Below are 20,688 nucleotides of genomic sequence, written 5' to 3' on the forward strand. Positions count from 1 at the left end.
TCTTTTCGCAAAATAGCGTCTTAAAATTGCACGCATTGCTGACTTTGGTTGCCGACACTATGAGGAGGGTATACTCATATATTTACAAGCCCCTGTGCAGAAATGAGCCAGTGTCATCTATTGCATATTCAAATAATTATATAAAAAAGGATATAACGCAAATTACACAATACGTATGCTCGTTCAAAGCACGACAGCAGCGAATAAGCGAGGCCAGTGCGCAGTACCTCACCGTGCTAGTTTACGGTTGTTATTTTAACTACCGACCACGAGGAAAGCATGGACACAGAACGTGAGCACGCCGGGAGAGTTTCAGCCTGCGGCCTCTCTACTCGTAGCAATTGCCTCAACTGTTCTCAATGAAGGACAAAGACTCACCAAGCCGTCTGCAAAATGCTAGGGGAGACAAACTGTCTGGACGAGGGATCCATCGCAGACGAATTCATGGCAAGGCGTCATGGATGAAATTCAAGCTATTGCATGGTGAGCAGAATATGCAATATACAAGATGCATAGGCATTAGGCAAGGGTCCAATTGCAGTGATCTATTTAGAAAAGGTTGAATGAAAAAGATTACCTCGAGAGCAAATTAAGTAACAAATAACCAGCAATTATAATGGTAAAATACGGAGAAAATAACAACTGAGAATGACAATCAAATAACAGTCAACAGCTATGTTTGGTCCCAGCGAGCAATTAAAAGGGTGCCAGGAAAATACCACATCAAATGCTTAACACATTCACCAAATTCAGCCGGACGTTGTCGTTCATTCCATTACCAGCAAGCTGAGCACAGCTTCAAGATGAAGTCGATCTCTCCGAATTCGTCTCGCCAGAACCACTGACATAAAACATTCGAAGCCGGAAGCTAAGCTTCCAGGAAGGAGCCCCGACAGCCACAGCTTCCGTCCTGTTCTCACCGCAGACCCGGGGGTAGCGCGGACCGGCGCGGTGGCCAGGCCGGCGCGACGGACTGATCGGGCAGACATTCACGGACTGAGTGAGGGAAAGACGGAAGGGAAGACAGACGGCCGGACGTGCAGACAGACGGCTAGACGGCCAGACTGAGAGACAGACGGCCGAGAGTGCAGACAGACGGACTGATAGACAGACAGGCTGACTGTGAGACACCCGCCGGACGTGCAGATATACGGGCAGACGGCCGGACTGAGATGAAGGAACGGACAGACGGGCGGACTGAGATGAAGGAACGAACGAAGGAACGAACGAACGAAGGAACGAAGGAAACGAATCCACAAACATACAGAGCCTGCGCTGCAAAATTGATAGGCGTTTTTTAGCATGCACACGAAAATAGTGCATTGTGTCATCTCATAGTTACGGTTATAATTATCATGTGCATGGTACCTCCATTCTCTAAATTAACGCCTGCAAGAAAAAAAGATGGTGAAAAACGGAAACGTGAGTACTGTGTACTGTGCTAGTGTGTAATGTGGCAAGAAGAAGTTTCATAATGATGAAGATGTATGCCATCCCAATATACAAAACATCAAAGGACGGATATTGTGCTATGGGTAAGTTTTGAATATCTAATCGAAAGCATCCATAACCCCATGCCTGATACCCCTGAGGTTATCTCAGATTATCAAAGTTCATCAGCAGCTTTTCGATAAATAACTTTTGATAGATATGCTAGATCGATGGAAGCATAGTGGATGCGTTCAGTTCAACGGTGGGATCAGCTGAAATGCAACAGTACCGTTTTCGGTCAGGCTGTGCCGCTGTGACCCTGACCTAGGGTTATTTTTTCGAGTCAGATTTTTAAAGACAAATTACATGACGTTCTAATTTAAATTTTAGCAATTGAAGCAGCCGTCTCGACAAAGAAAATACTTTTTCACATTTTTCACTTTTTTCACTTTTTCGAGTTTTACATGTTCATAGGCTAGTTTTTGGAGCTGTATTCGATTTTAGCAATCATTTGAACATACACGGCAAAAAAAAACAAATTTATATGAGTGATCCAGACCATCCTGATGCCTGATTCTATTACGTCTTGCCACCAAGGAGTCACTAGTGCAGGATCACTGCAGGCAAGACCACTATGAGAAGAGATACTGTGGGCGTCCTAAACATCATGGAGTAAAATGTGAAATGGAATTGAAAGGAAAGCCCCATATGTAGACTTTTTAAGACTGCATTGCTCCTTAAAGACTTTGTTAAGGGAATGTTCATAGTCAGGGGCGGATAATTGTCATAATCCCTGGGGGTGCTTTTCCAGCACCTGGCGAATGGAAGCATCCAATTCTTGCGTAGAAAAGCACATATAGGTACACCTTTCCAACAGCATTACTCTCCTCGCTATTTACGCAAAGCAGTTTGTGTCTCATACGTAATTTAACCCTCGCCGGCACAGGGGGGGGGGGTTGATGCAACCCCCCTAAGGTTTTTTTCGCGAATAACTCGCGTAAAAACCCGCCGATCGCAACGAAACTATCAGTACCCTCGCATTGATCAATTTTACACCTACCCTGAAAATTTCATGACCCTGACCCAAATGACCTTTGACCTCTTTTCCCAGACCATGTTTGGCCGGAATCGCGATTCGGCGTAGTCGGAATGCCCGCGCGTTTGCAGGCTTTTCGTGGTTTCAAACGTTCAAACATGTGATTTCATGTTGCTCCCATGCATTAGGGTGGGTGTCAAGGTCACCTGAAGGTCAGGTCAGGTCATTGACCTTTGGTGACCTCGGTTCACTTTTTCGAGTTTTACATGTTTCTAGGCTAGTTTTTGGAGCTGAATTCGAAATTAGCAACCATTTGAACATTTACGAAGTAGTTTCGGTGCCTTCGTAACAAGTAACGAAGCTGTCAGAGGCGGATGACAGGTAATACGAACCCGTCACGACCCCTACCGGTTGACCTGACCTGACCTGACCCGACCTGGTCTAAACGCTTGACGCCATCATCTGTGATCAAAACTAACACGATATTCGTGATCAGCACCCCGGCCTTAGCAGCCACACTTTACGACTTTCTAACAGGTCCCGATATTCCCGATTTTTGGGTCATTGACCTGACCTGGAAGGTCAACCGATGACCCAGGACCTTAACATTGGGTATCATTGGCTTCCTCTCGTGACGGGCAACACGCTCGTTTTTTCCGCGAAGCTCTAGCTCCATCAGGGGCCAAACGCGAGGGGGGTCGTACCACCTTGCTTGTCTTCCCCCCCCCCCCCCTTTGTGCCGTCGAAGGACTCAAAATGGCCTGTGCCGGCGAGGGTTAACCATCGTCTCGTTGGGAGGGGGGGGGGGCAATATGGACCCCTGTTGTTTTTCCTGAATAGCAAGAAAAACGGTGGAGCGTAGCGCCGCCAAACTTCCAGTACCTTCCCGGGCATCAATTTGACACCTTTACACAAAATTTCAAGTTTTAGGTCAATTTAGGTCCGGAGTTATTGAGGTCAAACTGAGGTCATGTTCGAGCAAAAATGAGCAAAATACAGGAAATCTTGAAACGATCACAAGAGCTACAGTTAACAAGCAATTTCAAAGTTCTTTATGTTATGTGGTCATGTAGAGAAAAGACGGCGCTACAAAACTGCTATCTCGGATTTTCAAAATTTTGTGATTTTGAACCCCCAAAATAAAAATGATTTCATCATAAAATAGCAAAAAACAAAACGAATAATGGTAATGAGAGAGAGAGAGAGAGAGAGAGAGAGAGAGAGAGAGAGAGAGAGAGAGAGAGAGAGAGAGAGAGAGAGAGAGAGAGAGAGAGAGAGAGAGAGCGAGAGAGCGAGAGAGCGAGAGAGCGAGAGAGAGAGAGAGAGAGAGAGAGAGAGAGAGAGAGAGAGAGAGAGAGAGGAGAGAGAGAGAGAGAGAGAACCTTGATTGTGTCTCTGTCATTGTGTATTTGTTATTGTGTCTTTGGATCATCAGAAAGAGGTAGCGATTTTCATGGTGCATGTGTACTTCCCATCACCAATTTTGAAATATTGTGAAAATGTGACAAATGTGACAATGCAATTCGCTGAAGCAGTGGCAATAAAGACCATGAAACTGTCCGATAAAGCCGAGTTATCTTGATTTTTAACTAATTAACAAGCCGAGCACGTTTCAAGTGTAAAATGAATTACTGTTAGCAATGCATTAACAGGCATACCATTTTTCAACAACCTGCATCATAAACATTTCAATTTGTGGACACAGAATCATATCACTCGTTTCAGATGTCACAGTGAGCAGGAGCTCCAAAATATTGTTCATTTCCAAACACACTCCCTGAATGAATACATGTCTATTAGGTTTCCATGTCTTCTTCTAAGTGAGGAAAGCAAAATTTCACCAATTCATGAACAATGGGTAGGTACTGCAATTGAGGCAAATGTCCCAAAATAAACGCTTCCTGAAACCCGCCAGCAATCGTAAAAGCAACTGTTTCCATAACATAACAAGCAGACAATAAAATCACATTGGGCTAGAACAATCATACATACAAGGAAATTTGATTTTCATATTTTTATAGGTATCTAAGTAGGTAGGTACTTACATCTCGTTGAGCTTCGCAATATTTTCCTAGATGGAAGGACCCAGCTTTCAGGGCAGGGTAGCCGATGTTCAACTCTTCAACTGTGAGCTCCTGTTCGGAGGGGAGATAGGTATCCAAAGTAACAGGCATTTTTCTTCTTCACCACACCAGAAAATCAAATCACAGATAAATCTCGGAGTAAAATGATTTTTTTGGACCTGTGCAAAGGCAAAAAGGATACTGCCTTAGCAAAAGACACGGAAAAACTTTCGCCCCTTCTCTGCTGATTTTGCCGCAGAATTTGTGTTCAGTATGCGTAAAGAAGAACAGTTTTCTGCTCAACGAAGAATATTGACGAATCAACACGTGAGGTTATTCAACGACCACGAGTTGTCCAGTGTCTTGAACAATTCTTCCATCAAGAGGTATAAAATTGAAAAACAGGAGAGAAAAGCAACATAACTTTAAGATCAATATAGAAAGTCAAGCTCCAACAATCGAGCACGACACCACACAACAGTTTGCTCAGGGCACTAAAGAGTCAGTTTGCTATTATTAGTGATCGCTCAATAGCTGCACAAGTGGCCTTGATCGACCTCATCCATATCATTCAACGTTGGCACTTGGCACCTCGTTTCAAAGCTCCACAGATAAAAAAACAATAAGACCTATATGAAAGACAAGCAAACGATGTTGGTGAAAAAAGTGTAAAGCTAAAGGCCAATAGTGTGCAGCAAGACAAGAACATTCCGCTACATTTTTCTAATGCGTTGGGACTGACAGAACTGCAGTTTGGGCGCTAACAGGAAACTGAAGACCAGTGCTATGTATAAAGAAAGATACCTTTTGAAAGGTAACAGAGGTAACCATTTTTTATTGATCACCAGCAAGAATGCTCCAAAGTCACGTATACGCCTTATGATGTGGTAAATATATTTATCATTTTTTAAACAGAATGTAAAATATCAGAAGCATCACAACTGATTTCAAATTAGTAGTTGCAACTAATGACGCGTCATATCAGGTATGTCACTGCTGCGTCATAACTGACTACACAGTCATACACAAACATCGCGGCGCGACGACACCAAGATACCTATAATAAACAGGTAGATCCGATGTTTTGAGTAAAGCCCTGGTGACGTCACTGATGTTTCTTATATGGAGAATTTCACCCGTAAGGAAAATATTTTACATACAAAAATTTGTATGCTATTAGGAAAAAATCCAATCTTTCAATTCCACCATGAAAATTATATAATTTAATCAATAAACTCGAAATCCTTTGAGTGTTTGTCCCAACCCCCTGTTATACCTTTGGTCACGTGACTACCATGATACACTTTGCATTTTACAAGGTTATGACTTAAACGGAAGTAATAAATGCTGCAAATGTATTATTTATGATGTTTTAGGCAGCAATCGTGTGAATATATCCTAAAATTATCAATAATCTGCTGAAAAGAAGTCACGTGATGTTACCAGATTGTGCTCGGACAGCATCTTCTTGAATTTCGATTTTGAGTACTTTGTACCTTCATTGAGGCCTAATAACGGACGTTTTTAGTTATAAAATGAAGCACTGAATCTAATGAGGGCAAAATTTATTCATTTTTGCACTTTCAGGCCGGGCTATCCTGGCATGAACTTCGGCAAGTTTGTGTGTAAAGCCTATGGTGAAGGGAAAACTTCACGCCCGGCTGACGTCACAGACCTCGGCTACCAAATCGTGTCCGGTGGGGGCTGGACGACACTGCACTTCTATAATGCGCGTATAGTTTTGCACATTGACCTATATAGTAACCTAGACGGGCGACTGCCGCGCCGCAGTTGTTCCCGCATGGGGGCGCAGTGGCGCCACCTGCAAGTGGTCAGAAGTTTCCGGTCCCCGTAGACGGTCCATGTTACGTGGGTAACTTTTGAAGTCGATTTTTATGCCAGATACAGCATGCAGATGGCTGAAAGGGATTGTTATATAACTGAACATGCTTTCTTAAGGCGTGGATGTCTTCGATTGCCAACAGGATGGCTCGAACCATGTAATCAAGTGCATTATTTCAGATGACCCGGACGCTGGCAGTGCATAGCATATCGAAGCGTAGAGAGGCTCCCTGACGTAGGTAAGGCCATGCAGTACCAACTACCAGGAACGTACTTGCTCTTTCTACTCAGGTGGCAAAAATGAAAAGATGATCATTCCAGATCGATGGTGATCTATATAAGCACTAGCAGACTATCAGGGATGGAATTGCAAGTAGACGAGAGGAAGCCGATAAGATGATCATTCCAGATCGATGGTGATCTATATAAGCACTGGCAGACTATCAAGGATGGAATTGCAAGTAGACGAGAGGAAACAGATGATACCCAATTTTAAGGTCCTAGGTCATTGGTTGACCTTCCAGGGCAGGTCAATGACAAAAGAGTCGCGAAAATCGGGACCTGTTAGAACGTCGTTAAGTGTCGCTGCTATGAGGTTTTCGGGGTGCTGATCACGAATATCATGTTCGTTTTGATCACAGATGATGTCTGGATGCATTTAGGCCAGGTCGGGTCAGGTCAGGTCAACCAGTAGGGGTCCTGCCGGGTATTCGTAGTAGGTGTCAAGTGTCAACCGCCTCTGACAGCTTCGTAGCATGTTACGAAGGCACCAAAACTACTTCGTGAACGTTAAAATGGTTGCTAAATTCGAAAATCAGCTCCAAAACTAGCCTACAAACATGTAAAACTCGAAAAAGTGAACCGAGGTCATCAAAGGTCAATGACCTGACCTGACCTTCAGGTGACCTTGACACCCACCCTAATGCACGGGAGCAACATTTTATCACATGTTTGAACGCTTGAAACTACGAAAAGCCTGCAAACGCGCGGCTAATGCGAGCCGACATGTGCCAAATCGCGATTCCGGCCAAACATATGGTCTCGAAAAGTAGATCACAGGTCAAAGGTCATTTGGGTCAGGGTCATGAAATTTTTGGGTAGGTGTAAAACTGATTTACGCAAGGTTACTGAAAGTTTCGTCGCGATCGGTCGCTTTTTACGCGAGTTATTTGCGAAAAAACTGAGGAGGGCGGGTCCGTTCGACCCCCCCCCCCCCGGTTTCGGTTGCGGTTTCGGTTGCTATAATTGATCATCTTTTGCCACTTGAGTGGGAAGCGGATACGTTCCTCGTCCCGCATGGCCTTACCTACGGCAGGGAGCCTCTCCACGTTTCGATATGTTTTGCACCATCCCACTTGCCAGCGTCCGGGTCATTTGAAATAATGCACTTTATTCAATGGCTCGAGCTATCCTGTTGGCAATCGAACACATCACATCTTAAGAATGCATTTTCAGTTACATAACAATCCTTTTTAGCCATCCGCAGGCTAAACCTTTCATACAAATCAACTTCAAAAGTTACCCATTTAACATGGACCGTCTGCAGGGACCGGGAACTTCTGACCACTTGCAGGTGGCGCCACTGCGCCCCCATGCGGGAACGATTCCGTGCCGGCCGCGGCGCGGCAGTCGCCCGTCTAGGTTACTATAGAGGTCAATGGTTTTGCATCATATTCACATTCAATATACGGCCTTGACTGCACTTGCTGCTGGTTGCTGTGCAAAGAACTGAATTGAATTTTGTTAAAAGCATATTAAATTAACTGCGTTATAACATTCGCAAGATGCGCCTCGGGATGCCGGTAATTATCATCAAAATATAGAGCTTAAGCTAGGGTGAGGTCTGGGCGTTTGGCTCAGGCTGCGGTCGGTGTGAGTCTGTGTGATGCTGACAATCACAATGAGTTAAAACAAGATAAGTCTACCGTCAAAATCAAAATATAAAATGCAAAACTGTCTGCCTAACTTCAACACATTTGTATGCAAATGCAAATTTCTTCATTTTTTCTTTTTTCAAATGGTGCGGATCCTGAATAGGACTGATAGTGATAGGGGATGCAATGTATCTCAAGCAGTTTTGTAATGAAACAAGTTTTATTTATTTCTTTTTCAGGATCCATCATTGTACTGTGTGAAGGGTATGGTCATCCTGGACAATGATGGCAACAGAATTCTCACCAAGTACTATGACAAGGAGACCTTCCCTACTGCAAAGGAGCAAAAGGCTTTTGAAAAGAACCTCTTCAGCAAGACGCATAGGGCAAGCGCCGAAATTATCATGCTGGATGGCCTGACCTGCATCTACAAGAGCAATGTGGACCTCTTCTTTTATGTCATGGGTAGCTCACAGGAAAATGAGGTGAATTGTCTATAAGAATATGAGTAACAATTGCCTAGGCCTGATTTTTGAAGTAACATGCATTTGATACTATTTTTATGGCTTGATTGTAACCTTGTGTATGTTTTTCATTTTTGGGAAAGTTGCTTGACACATTTGGAATCATTAATAAACAATGAAGAGGTAAGAGCCTAAACTAATAAGCAAGAAGAGCAGTCTTGCCAGAAGGTCCCGACCTCCACCATCTGATTAATGATCCTAGCTTGTCAGAAGAATTTAGGTGTGAAAGTTTTGCCTGAATTCAGTGACAGCCCTGGACACAGTCCATTCAATTTACTGATCTAAAATAGTTGTGGCACGGTTCCATGAACTGTGGACCACCCTGCCATGAGACTCTTGTGTGGCATGCCTGAGGGATTCCACCTTATGCCACGAGGTTGTGTCCCTGGTCTCCCATTTTTAGGAATCTTAGGCTGCAAAAACTAGGTAGATATGAGACGAATGTTGCACCCTGCCTGTCGTCTCTTAAAACAATGCTTCTTGTGTCTGCAGCTCATTTTGATGACAGTGCTGAACTGTCTTTATGAGTCAGTCAGCATGATTTTGAGGAAGAACGTTGAGAAGCGGGCACTTCTGGACAACATTGATGTTGTCATGCTGGCCATGGATGAGATTTGTGACAACGGGTAAGGACCTGAAAGTCTCTGAATACAGTTGTAAGATCATCTACCCATTTAGGCCATTGTAGTTCAACTTTTTGATAGAGCTTTAACGGACCTTTGATCGTTGATTAGTAAGCTCTATAACTCTGCCGTACTTCCCTTAGTGAGCTCTATAACTCTGCCGTACATCCCGTGACTGGTTTGTGACCGTGCTATTCACACGGTGATTACGATAAGCCTATGACGTGTGGCCCTACCTGGTACTGTAACCGTTAACCTCTGAGCGTCCCCGCTTCTGTGCCGCTAGTATCATCATGGAGGCCGACTCGGGCGCGGTTCTACAACGGGTGGCGGTCCGTACAGACGATATCCCGCTCGGGGAACAGACGGTGGCCCAGGTAAGCCCTGTGTGCGCCATTCGTGGCTCAGTCTCTGTCACTGCCTTCTCTGGTGGTCCCAGCCGTTCGGCCCCGTAATCCGTATACCGTATAGACATAGTAATCAGCTGTGGGATAGGCGGAGCATGTGTCCCAATGTAGCACGTCTAGTACGGTAGTAGCTAACCTGTGGTGTCGGGATATGACTAGCTAGATCAATGTTTGTGTCCATGTCTGGTGCTGGGATGGAAACGGGCATGTTTATGTCGATCGTATTCGTGCAAACAGCCCCAGAATGCCAATGCCTCGTAGTTAATTGGTGATAAAGTCAACGTGTGCTCTCTTCAATCATGAAATTGCCGAACATAATTCTGGTTACCTCTGATAGAGGTCATATTGTGGCTAAATTTGCTGTTGTAAGTATCGTGTGGTTCACATATTTGATATTATTTTTGGCTACTAAGTGAAGTTTTTCTATCAAGTTTGTGTAGACTTCCTTTTCTCGTCTGTAACTCTGTTTCAATAATGTTCGATGCGTTTTTTCCCCTCTCAAATTTGAACACGACGCTGATATTAGTGGAATCACTTAAATTCTGAATCTTACGTTTTTTTTTTCCTTTTTATCCGGGTGGGTCTTACGTCTTCGACTACATTGACTTGGTGATCATGTGATCCTGTGAATCACAACGTCTATCATCGGCTTGATGGGGGACGTGTATGTTTCCGTGCTCGTGGCTTTGGGGCATGCGTAGAAAGTAGTCCTGTAAGCTGGGCTCCTCTATGTCGTGATCGGGAACTGTTGGTGCCGAGAACTGACCTCCTCCTGTGGCTGACCTTTGACTGGTTGTCTACATGTCGCAGGTGAAGGCTAGGGTCTCTGGTCTGACAGGAAGTGTAAGTGTTGGGTTCTCTCTGTCCTCGACTGGCCTGGGCGACTGACTGTGGGCGGTGGTAGGCGGAAACGGTGCACTGCTAGGGCCACGCTGCAGGTTCCCTAACGCCAGACTGTTCCCTGGACTATGGGTGATTGAGTCGCCCCTTTGGAAATTATGGGGTCGCTTTAATGTCCTTGAGTTGTCTCATCAGCTATGTAATATCCTTGGCTGGTCGGCGGTGGTCTGTTCACTGTAATGGCGCCATCTACTTTCACTGACATAGGACTACCGAGTGAGCGCTTTGGGTTTTCCGGTCCTGTAATGTGATCTGGGGACATTTCACGGCTGTGGACGCGCCCGTCTGGCCGGCTAAGGCTTCAGTTTGGTCAACACTGCATGTTAGCGGTCTGTGTCATACCGATATGGTGTCGAATCAGACATACTGTCGAATTCTTGGCTCTGCTGAAGAACGACCGCGGGATAATAACACTGTAGCCACGTATTAGTGGTTAAACGGCGGACGCTACTGCAAGGTCCCTAACACCGCTGATGAGAGTTAATCCGCCAGGGGGAGGATCGTACCTGGGGGTCGTGTACCATGGGTCGGGTTCTGGCTGTGGACAGTGTGATGTCGTGCTGTGCCTGCTGTGTGATTGTGCTCAGGTGCTGTGGCAAAGCGTGTCGTTGGTGCTGGTGGTAGTCTGGTGGTGGTGGAAATGGGTTAGTGCATGGAGCATGTGGCAGGCTGTCTGCTTCGTTCGTCGATGATTGCGGTTTCCACTGAGCATGTAGTGCGATATTTCAGCGTATGTGGTTGAGTAAAAATTGAACGAGACTCCAATCACACGAAAGACCTAAGACAAATTAAGTTAACTTATGTTTAATCGTTCGGCTTATGTATGGAGGAATGAAATGCATGCTCACTTAGAACCAATTTTCTTGGACTGTGAGCTACGGTGCATTTTCTCTTTTCGTCTTTTCTTGCGAAGAAACAGTAGTAGGTTTAGAGAGGAGTAGATAATGACCAAGTGTCACGAAAGGAACTGCATGGCACGTAGATGCATACTTCCACAGTGTCCGTAGAAAATCGCGGGAAATATAGAAGTTATGCATCATATCTGATGAACAACATGAATAACTTATATTGTAATGGGCTAACCTTAATCCGATTCAGAGTCTGCTATATGCTTCTCGGAAAATGGGTCGCCATTCCACGTCGCTCGACCGACTTGCCCAATGCAAGCGTTGTATGCTTCTGTTTTTGCGCCGGGCTGTTAAAATGCAAACCTCGTACCACACCAAAACTTACATTGTTCCTGCTTTTTTAGGCAGATCTCTGCCGTCCAAAGGCAAAAACGCATATGTCGGGTCATGACCTGACCCGACATATGCGGTTTTGCCTTTGGACGGCAGATCTAATCAGCTGCCAATTTTTACGTTATTGAGTCGTGTATCGCCGGTTGTCCATGGCTGGTAGTGACGGGTCGTCTGTTCTGCAGGTGCTTCAGTCGGCCAGAGAGCAGCTGAAATGGAGTCTGCTGAAGTAACACCGCCCGCTGCACCTTCTGATCACCGACTCCGCTCTTGCGGAATACAAAGAGAGGGGAGTGGGACCACCGTCGGGAGAGAGGCCGCCACAGGCGAGGGCAGGGCTAAGTGTATATATGGGTTGGAGTGGCTACCGCACCATGCTTTGTGGATTAGTTTGAAGGATGGGTATTGGGTAGGAAAGCCGACTGCGCCACGGGCGTATGACGATTGGATGAAGTTGGATCGGAGAAAGCGGCCCCTGCTCCCAAAGACGCGTCGGGTGTTGCCGGTGGATGAAAAAAAAGGACGGCGTTGGGGAGAGTCGGTGTTGCATTCCGTCGAGTGTCTTGGTGTAGTTGCCGCGACGCCGGATCTGTCTGTTTTGTGTCGGATATATTTAAAATGAAAAGAACACGGACGATAGAAGTGTCTACACGTGGCGGAAATGCTGCTAAATGGTTGGTGGTTTGATACAATTATCAATAAACAAGCTATGTTGACCATGCCAGTTTCCTAAAATTCCTTCCCATTTCGACGGTTCATTTTGAAGATTGTCAAATCTAAGTAGGGTGTGGATTTTGTACTGCTTGACCACCGCAAAGATCGGGCATCTTCTTTTCGGAAAATATGTCTGGTATCGAAGCACGCTGGAAGATATCAAGAAGAAAGCGACGAAAACGGCAATGGCAGAATGGCACTTGGAATGGCACATGTTTGTGACCGAATTACTCAAAACTGGCGCGGGCTTTCATGACTAAGGGAAAATAAAAAAAGATCACACTATATATTCTGCTGCCAATAGCTAGTAAACGCTTTATTTAGCATCATGAACTGCTACTCTGTGGCACCAAACAACAGCGACCCGTAGCAAAGTCATGTGCCTGAACTGTGTCTGGTAGCCATCACGATGGAACTGAAGTCGAGCCGGAGTCGTGTTGGCTCGGTGGCTGCTGGGGGCTATGACGAACTTCTGACGGTGAGTAGAAAATGCCGAATATCCTCGGTCTTTATTTTTACGGTTTATTTGTTGTGGCAACCAGGTATTTAAGGGCCCAAGCAGCTGTAGGTTTTTATCGATCTAACTTCTTAGTGGCTTGTCACTTCCTCGTGTATGTATCTTGTCCTAACAATGAAGATGTCATAATATATCATTTGAGGTCAAACAGCGCCTGCCCGAAAAACTACACCGTTACACATTTCTCCGAAGATCGCATTACTTCGTCATCACTTCGCTGTGAGCCCTCGTGCGTGTGGTGCACTCTTCCGCATCGTACGTGCAACGGAGAGCCCTTGAGCCGCGTCCTTCCGACTGATCTCGGCGCCCTGAGCCGCGACCTTTCAGCTCACCTCTGCCCTGTTTCAGCCGCTGATCTGTGACGCCCAATCGGAGCCGGTCAGGGGCGCAGCGTGGGAAGAGGACGCCAGGGGATTGGACGGCAGAAACAGCCGGTAAGCTCAACTTCTGACAGCGTGCGTGAGAAGAATTAGTGTATATCGGGACATTTAATCTGGAGCTAATGTAAAGATGCTTATCTGTTGACGCAATGCACCTTATATAACTCTTGATGTTTTTGTGAAATTGCGTGATATGTTGCATATAGCTTACTTGCAGTTTCTGTAGGAGGTGTTTTTATCACATGACGTAAGATAAGCTAGGTGCTATACATAAATTCACCGAAATCCTAGGTAGTTAGCATAACGCACCAAAGCTCAATTTTCCATGAAAATCAGTTAAATGACCTCAGAGAAGCCTTGGCATCCTTGGCGAGTGAGAATCTGTATCTCCGTTATAATGACCTCCTCGGCCGTACGATGATATTCTTTGCTCGTGGAAAATCGTATCCTTTTTCGGGCATTCGACCGCAATTGTGCGTGCCATGATGCATGCGATAGCATAGAAGCTAGGGATAAGAACTAGTGATTTATTCATGGCTGCTTCGAAGAGATGCAGATCTTTCATGAAAACAATACCCTTTACAAAGGGGGTGAAATATTCGTGAGTATGATTCCTTGATGAGTAATGATGAACGTTATAAAGCCGTCTAAATGCATCAAATTGCCTTCTGTCTGAGTGGGTCGTAAAGGTTGCTCCAGCTGTACGGAATTGACTGAACATATTATTTCACAAGTGCCAAAAGAGACGTGATTCCAATAACAAATCTTACCTACCGTTTTGCTACTCTGACTTTCCTATCGTTTTCCTTTAGGAGCGGAGGAGCGTTGGTTGACAAGCGGAGCGGGCGCAGTTCTCGGAGTGGTCGCCAGGTGTCAGTGCGCTCGAGGCAGTCCATCCATGGTTCGGAGATCAGGAGGCAGGTACCTGTTGCTACGTCATATGACAGACCTAATGGTGTACTGCGTTAGAGCGCCGTAATCTCAGGGCTGCGGAGTCGATGGATTTTAGGGTGACTCCAACTCCGACTCCGACTCCGGCTTCAAAAATCGACTCCGACTCCAACTCCGACTCCGACTCCGGACGGTTCTATTTAAAAATCCAATCATGGTATTGAAGTTCATAATGGGGATGTTTTTATCTTGCCTGAAACGATCCCTTGTGCGTTCCAAGACTTTGCGTTGCAAATATGTATTAAAAATAGCACGCATAATTAAAAAGCAGGTTCTGGGGTATTCACCCTCTTCTACTTCTTTCGCTGAAAACGTTCGTCCAATACAGCAAAATTGCCTTTTTTCGACAAAATCTAATTTCGAGCGCTGTATCGTCAACCAAATATGTAGGTGCAGTACATGACGTAGACCCATGCGGCGTTAACTCCGACTCCGGAGTCGGAGTCGGCATAATTTTGGCGACTCCGACTCCGACTCCGGGCAGAACTGTCGACTCCGACTCCGACTCCGCAGTCCTGATCTTAAGAGTGACTTACCAGTGATTGTCTTGCTGATGAGCTGACAGCTCCAGCCAAACGCCTTGCCATTTTACGAAATGACGCTTTATGTCGCTCTGCAGTTTCCTTCGCTTGGAAACGTCGGATGTCTCTCACTAAAACATATGTTGCCTTTCTTTTTCGTACACCATCCATCGGTTGCTCGATCTATCTATCTGTCACTGACATCTACCCCATCCTTCTCGTAACACAGGGCAGCGTTGGCCCGCCGGGTGGCGACGGCGGCGGGCTGAGAGTGAAGAGCACCGTCAGCGGCTTCCTGAACCGGGACTACTACACCTCCAACGACTCCGTGCCGCTGGTGAGTGACTCGACCGACATGGGCACGATTGGCTCACCGAATTGAAGGAGGGTAACCGCGACTACCACGACGTGTCGTCTATGTCAGGTTTTACCGCCGACAGTAAAGGGGTTTTCTGGATTGAAATAACTAGTCCACTATGCTGTCGGGCAACAACACCGGGATGTCATAATCCAAGCGAAATAGTCTTGCATGCATTGTCGTTGTTTCATTCCCTATATGCATGGTGTACCTGTAAAGTGCAAGAGACTGACCAGGATATGCATGTTACGCGGCTAGCCTTTAAAGCTCACATTGTTGTCGTGCTTGTTTCAGATCCGCGTCTCTGAGAGCTACACCCGCCTGTTTCGCCACACATCCGACGAAGATACGGACAGCGAAGTAGAGGAAATCGTCGAAAAGAAGTTCGGCACCGAGGCCAAGAATCTCAGAGATGCTCTCAAAACGAACTTTGCCGTCCGAAAAACGGCCCTGGGCATCCCCAGAATGGAGGGACATATGAGGGTAATGAACAAGTATGTGACGTGTTGAGGTCGTCATACAACAGACAGCTGTTAAAGCGCTATCTTGGGAGATGTTTAGCAGACTGCAGTGTGTTTGTCTTTAGAATAGGTCGATCTCAGATAGTTCGCGACAAAAGGTACCCTGACGTTAATTCTTGACCATCCAATCAATCCAACTTTTTCACATAGAACAATTGGAAGGTGAGACACACTTTATTTTTCTGTCGCCACTCGCCTCACATTGTCACTTTCCGAGTGTTTGGTCCTACGCGTCTCACTGCAGCCGTCTCTGCCTGTTTCGACAGTTACCTGACCGCAAAACGGCTCACACGGACGCCAAGGACCGACTGTACCGCGGCCAGTGCTACGTCGTGGAGCTACCGTATCGCCTGGAGCGGTCCACGCGGGGTCTCACCCGTACCGCCGTCGGCCGGGCCATGGAGGAGTGAGTGGCGAGCCAGGGGTGTGGGAGCGAAGGCAGGAGAATGTGGAATGAGTTGCGACAGGAAGGGGTTGAGTGCTGACTATCAGTGAAAAATATCCGGTTATTGAATCGTGTGCTGCACAGATATAACATCTGGTAAGTGTGACGCTAGCGGGGACGTATAACTTTACTGATGTCGCGGTCACACTGTTTTCTCCTTTGATTCACTTTAGCGTGTTACATTTTGCTATTTTGCATCGTCTTCCCATTAACTCAGCTCACCACATCCATCATTCCCTCCCCTTCCTCTGTCTCTTCCTCCCGTCCTCTCTCCGGCGCTGTGCTCGGCAGTGAGCGCGTCCGCCGGGTGTCGGAGCTGCGGCAGCGCGGCGCGCTCGTCTCCGAGCTGTGGCTGGCCGTGCAGGCCGAGCTGCGACAGCTGGCCAGAGACGCCGAGCAGGAGGACGTCGAGTCCACCATCACCAGCACGCAGACCAACGAGGACCGCATGGAGCTGGTGCGCGAGGAGCTCGTCCAGAAGGTGCACAGAAAGGCGGTGCGAGCGGAGGTGGCTGAGGCGCAGCAGTGGAAACAGATGTTCTTCAAGGGCATCTCCAAGAACAAGGTGCGATGTGTTGGTGTGTTTAGTGAATATTTGGATGCCGCGTCAAAATTACCGTTTGACGGTGCTGTGCAGACTGCCCCCCCCCCCTAAACCGTTTATGCGGTTGATTTCCCATCAACTCTCGAGAGTCATTAAGTCAGATTCCATACTTGCTCGTCATTCAACACTTAAACTTAATCCGAGGTACCCATGTAAAGTATCCATCCTCTTATTCACTATGTAACTTATTTTCCTCTTCCATTCACGGCCATTCATTGAATGCCCCATTCTCCGCTCTCTTCGCAGCTGCCGACAGACGCGATGGAGGCGGTGGCTAGTACCAGCGAGCACATGAACTCTGTGCTGCAGCAGCTGCAGGAGGCGTTCTCGTGCAGTGAGATCGAGGAGGGCTCCCGCCAGGAGGTGATCCAGGAGCGCGCGCAGGATCTCAAGGACGCCTGCCTCACCGAGCTGCTGCGCTGCGTCGCAGTGCAGAAAATCAAAGTCGAGGTACAGCGAGGGCGGGCAGGTGGGGAGGTTGACTATTCATTTCACCGTTTACGTGACATCATGATAATGGCGTAGTGTACGGGAAGAAAATAAAGGGAGGCATGCATACCTAATTAAGTCGAGCAAAAACTAAAGATACGCTTGTTCTATGCTGTAAATACGTACGAGGTATTGAATGTCTCATAAAGAAAACTCGTAAATCAGCCCTTTCAGTCTTCTACTCATTTTTTTTTTCATTTCTAAAAAAGTTCAAACTCTGAAGAATAAATTTACCATGCGTTATAATGAGCTAGCTAATTTGACTTAGTGCTCTCCTCGTCTCGGCTTCTTCTGTAGCTCACATGACCACAGTCTCCCCTGTCCACAGATCACCATCGAGACGGAGCGTCAGGTCCACGAGTTCAAGCGCGGCCGGCCGGCGGCGGTGCGCAAGAGCGGCTCCCAGGAGGGTGTGGACCTGGGCGCCGCCAAACAGGCCGTGGGTGGCTCACTGGGGAAAATCTTCAAACGGGTCAGCGATCGGGAGACGAAGAAGGATAACCGGGTTAGAGACAGAGTGTCGGAGCTGAAGACCATCTGCCAGGAAGAGGTCGTCAGAAAGTGAGTCGGCGGGTTGATGCTGAATGTCGATAATCAATTTCGATAGTTCCATTAAATTTGGGTCAGACTATCCGTTATAGCGCGTTTTTTTTTTTGTCTTTCGTAAGATGGGCATATTTCGGTGATATACCAGCGAACGATACATGACGTTTTTCCCAAAGGTGACCTTACCACATCGTCGACGCACCGGTATCACACGTCTCCACGTCCTGACCGTTGATATTTCTCCTTCCTTTTCCAACAGAGTGATGGCCAAGCAGGTGGCGGTGATGTGTAACCACGAGAAGGCGCGCCGAATCGTCGAGTCGGAGGACCCGGCCGTGATGAACGACCCGGACCGGGCGCGCATCGCCGACCACTGGGTCCGCGTCCAGGCCCAGATGGTCGTCGACAAGTTCATGGGCAAAAAAGTGAGCAACGCCAGATATTAAGCTATGGGCTTTAAGTGATGTATCATATCGTGAGCCCTTTTTTCTACGATGTTATACTTTGACGGAAGTTGACTGACACGGACGGGCATCATTTATAAATCACCAAAACGTCATTTTCTGTGCATATTATACGCTAGTCGCATTGGTTTTCTTCTTTAAAATATGCTGAATGAATGTTTATCGTGCGTTTGTTCCTTTTTCAGCCGATGAAGAAGACCTCAATGACTGAGGTGCTGGAGGGTAGGAACGGCTCTCCGAGTCCGATCCGCAGCGCACTGGACCGCCGGCTCAAGGCAGTCCGAGAGAGGTTCCGCCGACCGGCCGTCTATTTCTGGTACGTGCTCCGCTATGGAGAACCCGTCAAATACCTGGCTCGCCAAACTCCCTACGAGTCAAGTCATTATTTGTCGAGATATTCTTTTTTAAATCGAGTTTGTCCATTTGAAGGCAGCACTGATTTGGAACTGAATGTATCGATTACTGAATACATTTCATAAAAGAAACTATAGGCAAACAGTGAGTTTGAACATCAAAATGAAGCGTTACGCTCAGGTGTTTTGATGTTCCCCTGCCATCAGCGCCACCTATGCACGGGTACACAGCTAACCGCACCTCCCCCGTTCCAGTGACGAGGACGACACGTTTATCCGGGAGCGGGCCCGGCGGCGGACGAGTCTCAGCTCACCGAGCCAGGGCCGGCTGGGCAGCCGCAGCTCACTGGCTCACAGCTCCGTGTCTGGCTCGGTCCGTCGGCGCCGGTCGTCCGCCGGCGGCTCCTCGAGTCCGTCCCCCAGCCGCAGCCGGCGAGCGACGGAGGCAGCACGGCCACGACGGGAGTCAGGGGCGCGGGTCAGTCCCAGCCGCCAGCCGTCCGCCGCCCGCAGTCCGAGCAGAGAGGTGTCTGAGACGCGGAGAAAATCGGCGAGTCGCAGTCCGAGTCATCGGGTGTCAGAGACCCGGCAGAAGTCTGCGAGTCGTAGTCCAAGCCGCCAGCCGTCGATCACCCATAGTCCCAGCAGGCAGCTGTCATCCAGCCGCAGCCAACCGGGACGCCAGCCGTCGGTCTCTCGGAGCAAGCATCAGTCCCAAGTCGTCAGTCCCAGTCGTCAGTCATCAGCGGCCCGCAGTGCGAGCAAGCAGTCCTCAGTGGGACGGACTGCCAGCCGCCAGTCCAGCGGTACGGCAGCGAGCGCCGCCAGTCCCCGCAGACAGTCGAGTAGTAAACAGGCAGTCACCGCTAAACGCAGCTCGCGACGACAGACTTCAGGGGAGTCACCGAAGGCCGCGCGCAGTGCGAGCTACGTGTCTGCCCGCAGTGGCACCAGCACTGAGAGGCGTCCGTCCAGCTCAAGACGACGCTCCAACCCGTCAGCGGCGACTGGAGAAGAGAGAAGCCAGTCCCCACCGGGGATTCTTAAAAACGGCGACAGCTCGCGTCGGGCCAGCTCGACGGCCGGTAGTCCACCGCGCGAGTCCAGAGCGAAGGTCAGCCGCAGCTCGCCGTCGACTGCACGGGGGGATGTCGGGGCGCGCCGTTCAGGGGCGGTGGAGCCTCGCCGGTCTCCGTCCGGTGGAGGTGCCTCGGCGCGCCGCGGCCGGTCAGGAGGAGACGTGAAGGAGGTGCTGGCGCCCCGCCGGATGGAGTCTGAGGCTGGTGGGCCAGAGGCGGCATCTCGGTCGTACAGAAAACGGGGCGATAAGACGGCAGAGTTCCAGCAGGAGAGACAGGAGATCGCGGACCGGCGGGAGCAGGAACACAGTCAGAGAGTGGAGAGGAAGCGGTCCCGCTCGGCGGGGAAGACGAGCGACCAGTACCGGTCGCACTGGACGGCGCACATACAGGAGTGACTGGTGGCGGCCGACGGCTTGTATCAGGACAGTGTGAGAGTGGACGAATACGCGCGAATTGCTGTGAGTCATGGCTGTTCATGTGTGACTGCGAGTTTGTATGTGTGAGAGTGTAGCGATTCAACTCTGCTGTCGTATTGATATGTTGCGGTTAATCGCAAAATAAAAATGTATGTGTTTTACTGTCGTTCTTTCTCTTTCTAATCCATGATATGATAGACGAGACAAGCGACTTGCTTCACTATGGTCACAAAGGTCCGGCTCTATGTCGACGCTGCAACTAGGACAGCGAAACCGTTTGAAAGTTAAACCATTCAAATGGTTTAACAAAATATGGCCACAGACATGATGTTGAACGTGGAAAAGTAATAACCGTTGAGGCCAGGGGGACGCGTCGCCACTTCAGGTCA

The 20,688-nt window shown here is 48.0% G+C and overlaps 2 protein-coding genes across 5 annotated transcripts; both read left to right on the forward strand.

Annotated features, from left to right (window-relative positions):
- Nucleotides 1-5,290: 5,290 nt before the first annotated feature.
- LOC122388519 (coatomer subunit zeta-1-like) lies at nt 5,291-12,657 on the forward strand. 3 transcript variants are annotated; one of them, XM_043379702.1, is made up of 7 exons: nt 6,236-6,254; nt 8,056-8,174; nt 8,486-8,731; nt 9,263-9,396; nt 9,680-9,770; nt 10,611-10,643; nt 12,124-12,657. In XM_043379702.1, the coding sequence occupies exons 2-7, from the start codon at nt 8,157-8,159 to the stop codon at nt 12,169-12,171; spliced, it is 570 nt and encodes a 189-aa protein (XP_043235637.1). In that variant the 5' UTR covers nt 6,236-6,254; nt 8,056-8,156; the 3' UTR covers nt 12,172-12,657. The 3 variants fall into 3 exon arrangements, with proteins under 3 accessions (XP_043235639.1, XP_043235637.1, XP_043235638.1); XM_043379704.1 differs by lacking the exons at nt 6,236-6,254; nt 8,056-8,174 and adding an exon at nt 5,291-5,344; XM_043379703.1 differs by lacking the exons at nt 6,236-6,254; nt 10,611-10,643 and having other exon boundaries at nt 8,019-8,174.
- Nucleotides 12,658-12,842: 185 nt separating this feature from the next.
- Nucleotides 12,843-20,461, forward strand: LOC122388515 (serine/arginine repetitive matrix protein 2-like). Of its 2 annotated transcripts, none has more exons than XM_043379695.1 (12): nt 12,843-13,130; nt 13,518-13,603; nt 14,362-14,470; nt 15,251-15,358; nt 15,674-15,862; nt 16,167-16,306; nt 16,637-16,910; nt 17,196-17,399; nt 17,767-17,999; nt 18,244-18,409; nt 18,634-18,764; nt 19,057-20,461. In XM_043379695.1, the coding sequence occupies exons 1-12, from the start codon at nt 13,062-13,064 to the stop codon at nt 20,276-20,278; spliced, it is 2,931 nt and encodes a 976-aa protein (XP_043235630.1). In that variant the 5' UTR covers nt 12,843-13,061; the 3' UTR covers nt 20,279-20,461. The 2 variants fall into 2 exon arrangements, with proteins under 2 accessions (XP_043235630.1, XP_043235631.1); XM_043379696.1 differs by having other exon boundaries at nt 12,933-13,130; nt 14,362-14,466.
- Nucleotides 20,462-20,688: the final 227 nt, after the last annotated feature.

The sequence above is a fragment of the Amphibalanus amphitrite genome, unplaced genomic scaffold (genome assembly GCF_019059575.1).
Source record: "Amphibalanus amphitrite isolate SeventyFive unplaced genomic scaffold, NRLGWU_Aamphi_draft 000325F_arrow, whole genome shotgun sequence".
Lineage (NCBI taxonomy): Eukaryota > Metazoa > Arthropoda > Thecostraca > Balanomorpha > Balanidae > Amphibalanus > Amphibalanus amphitrite.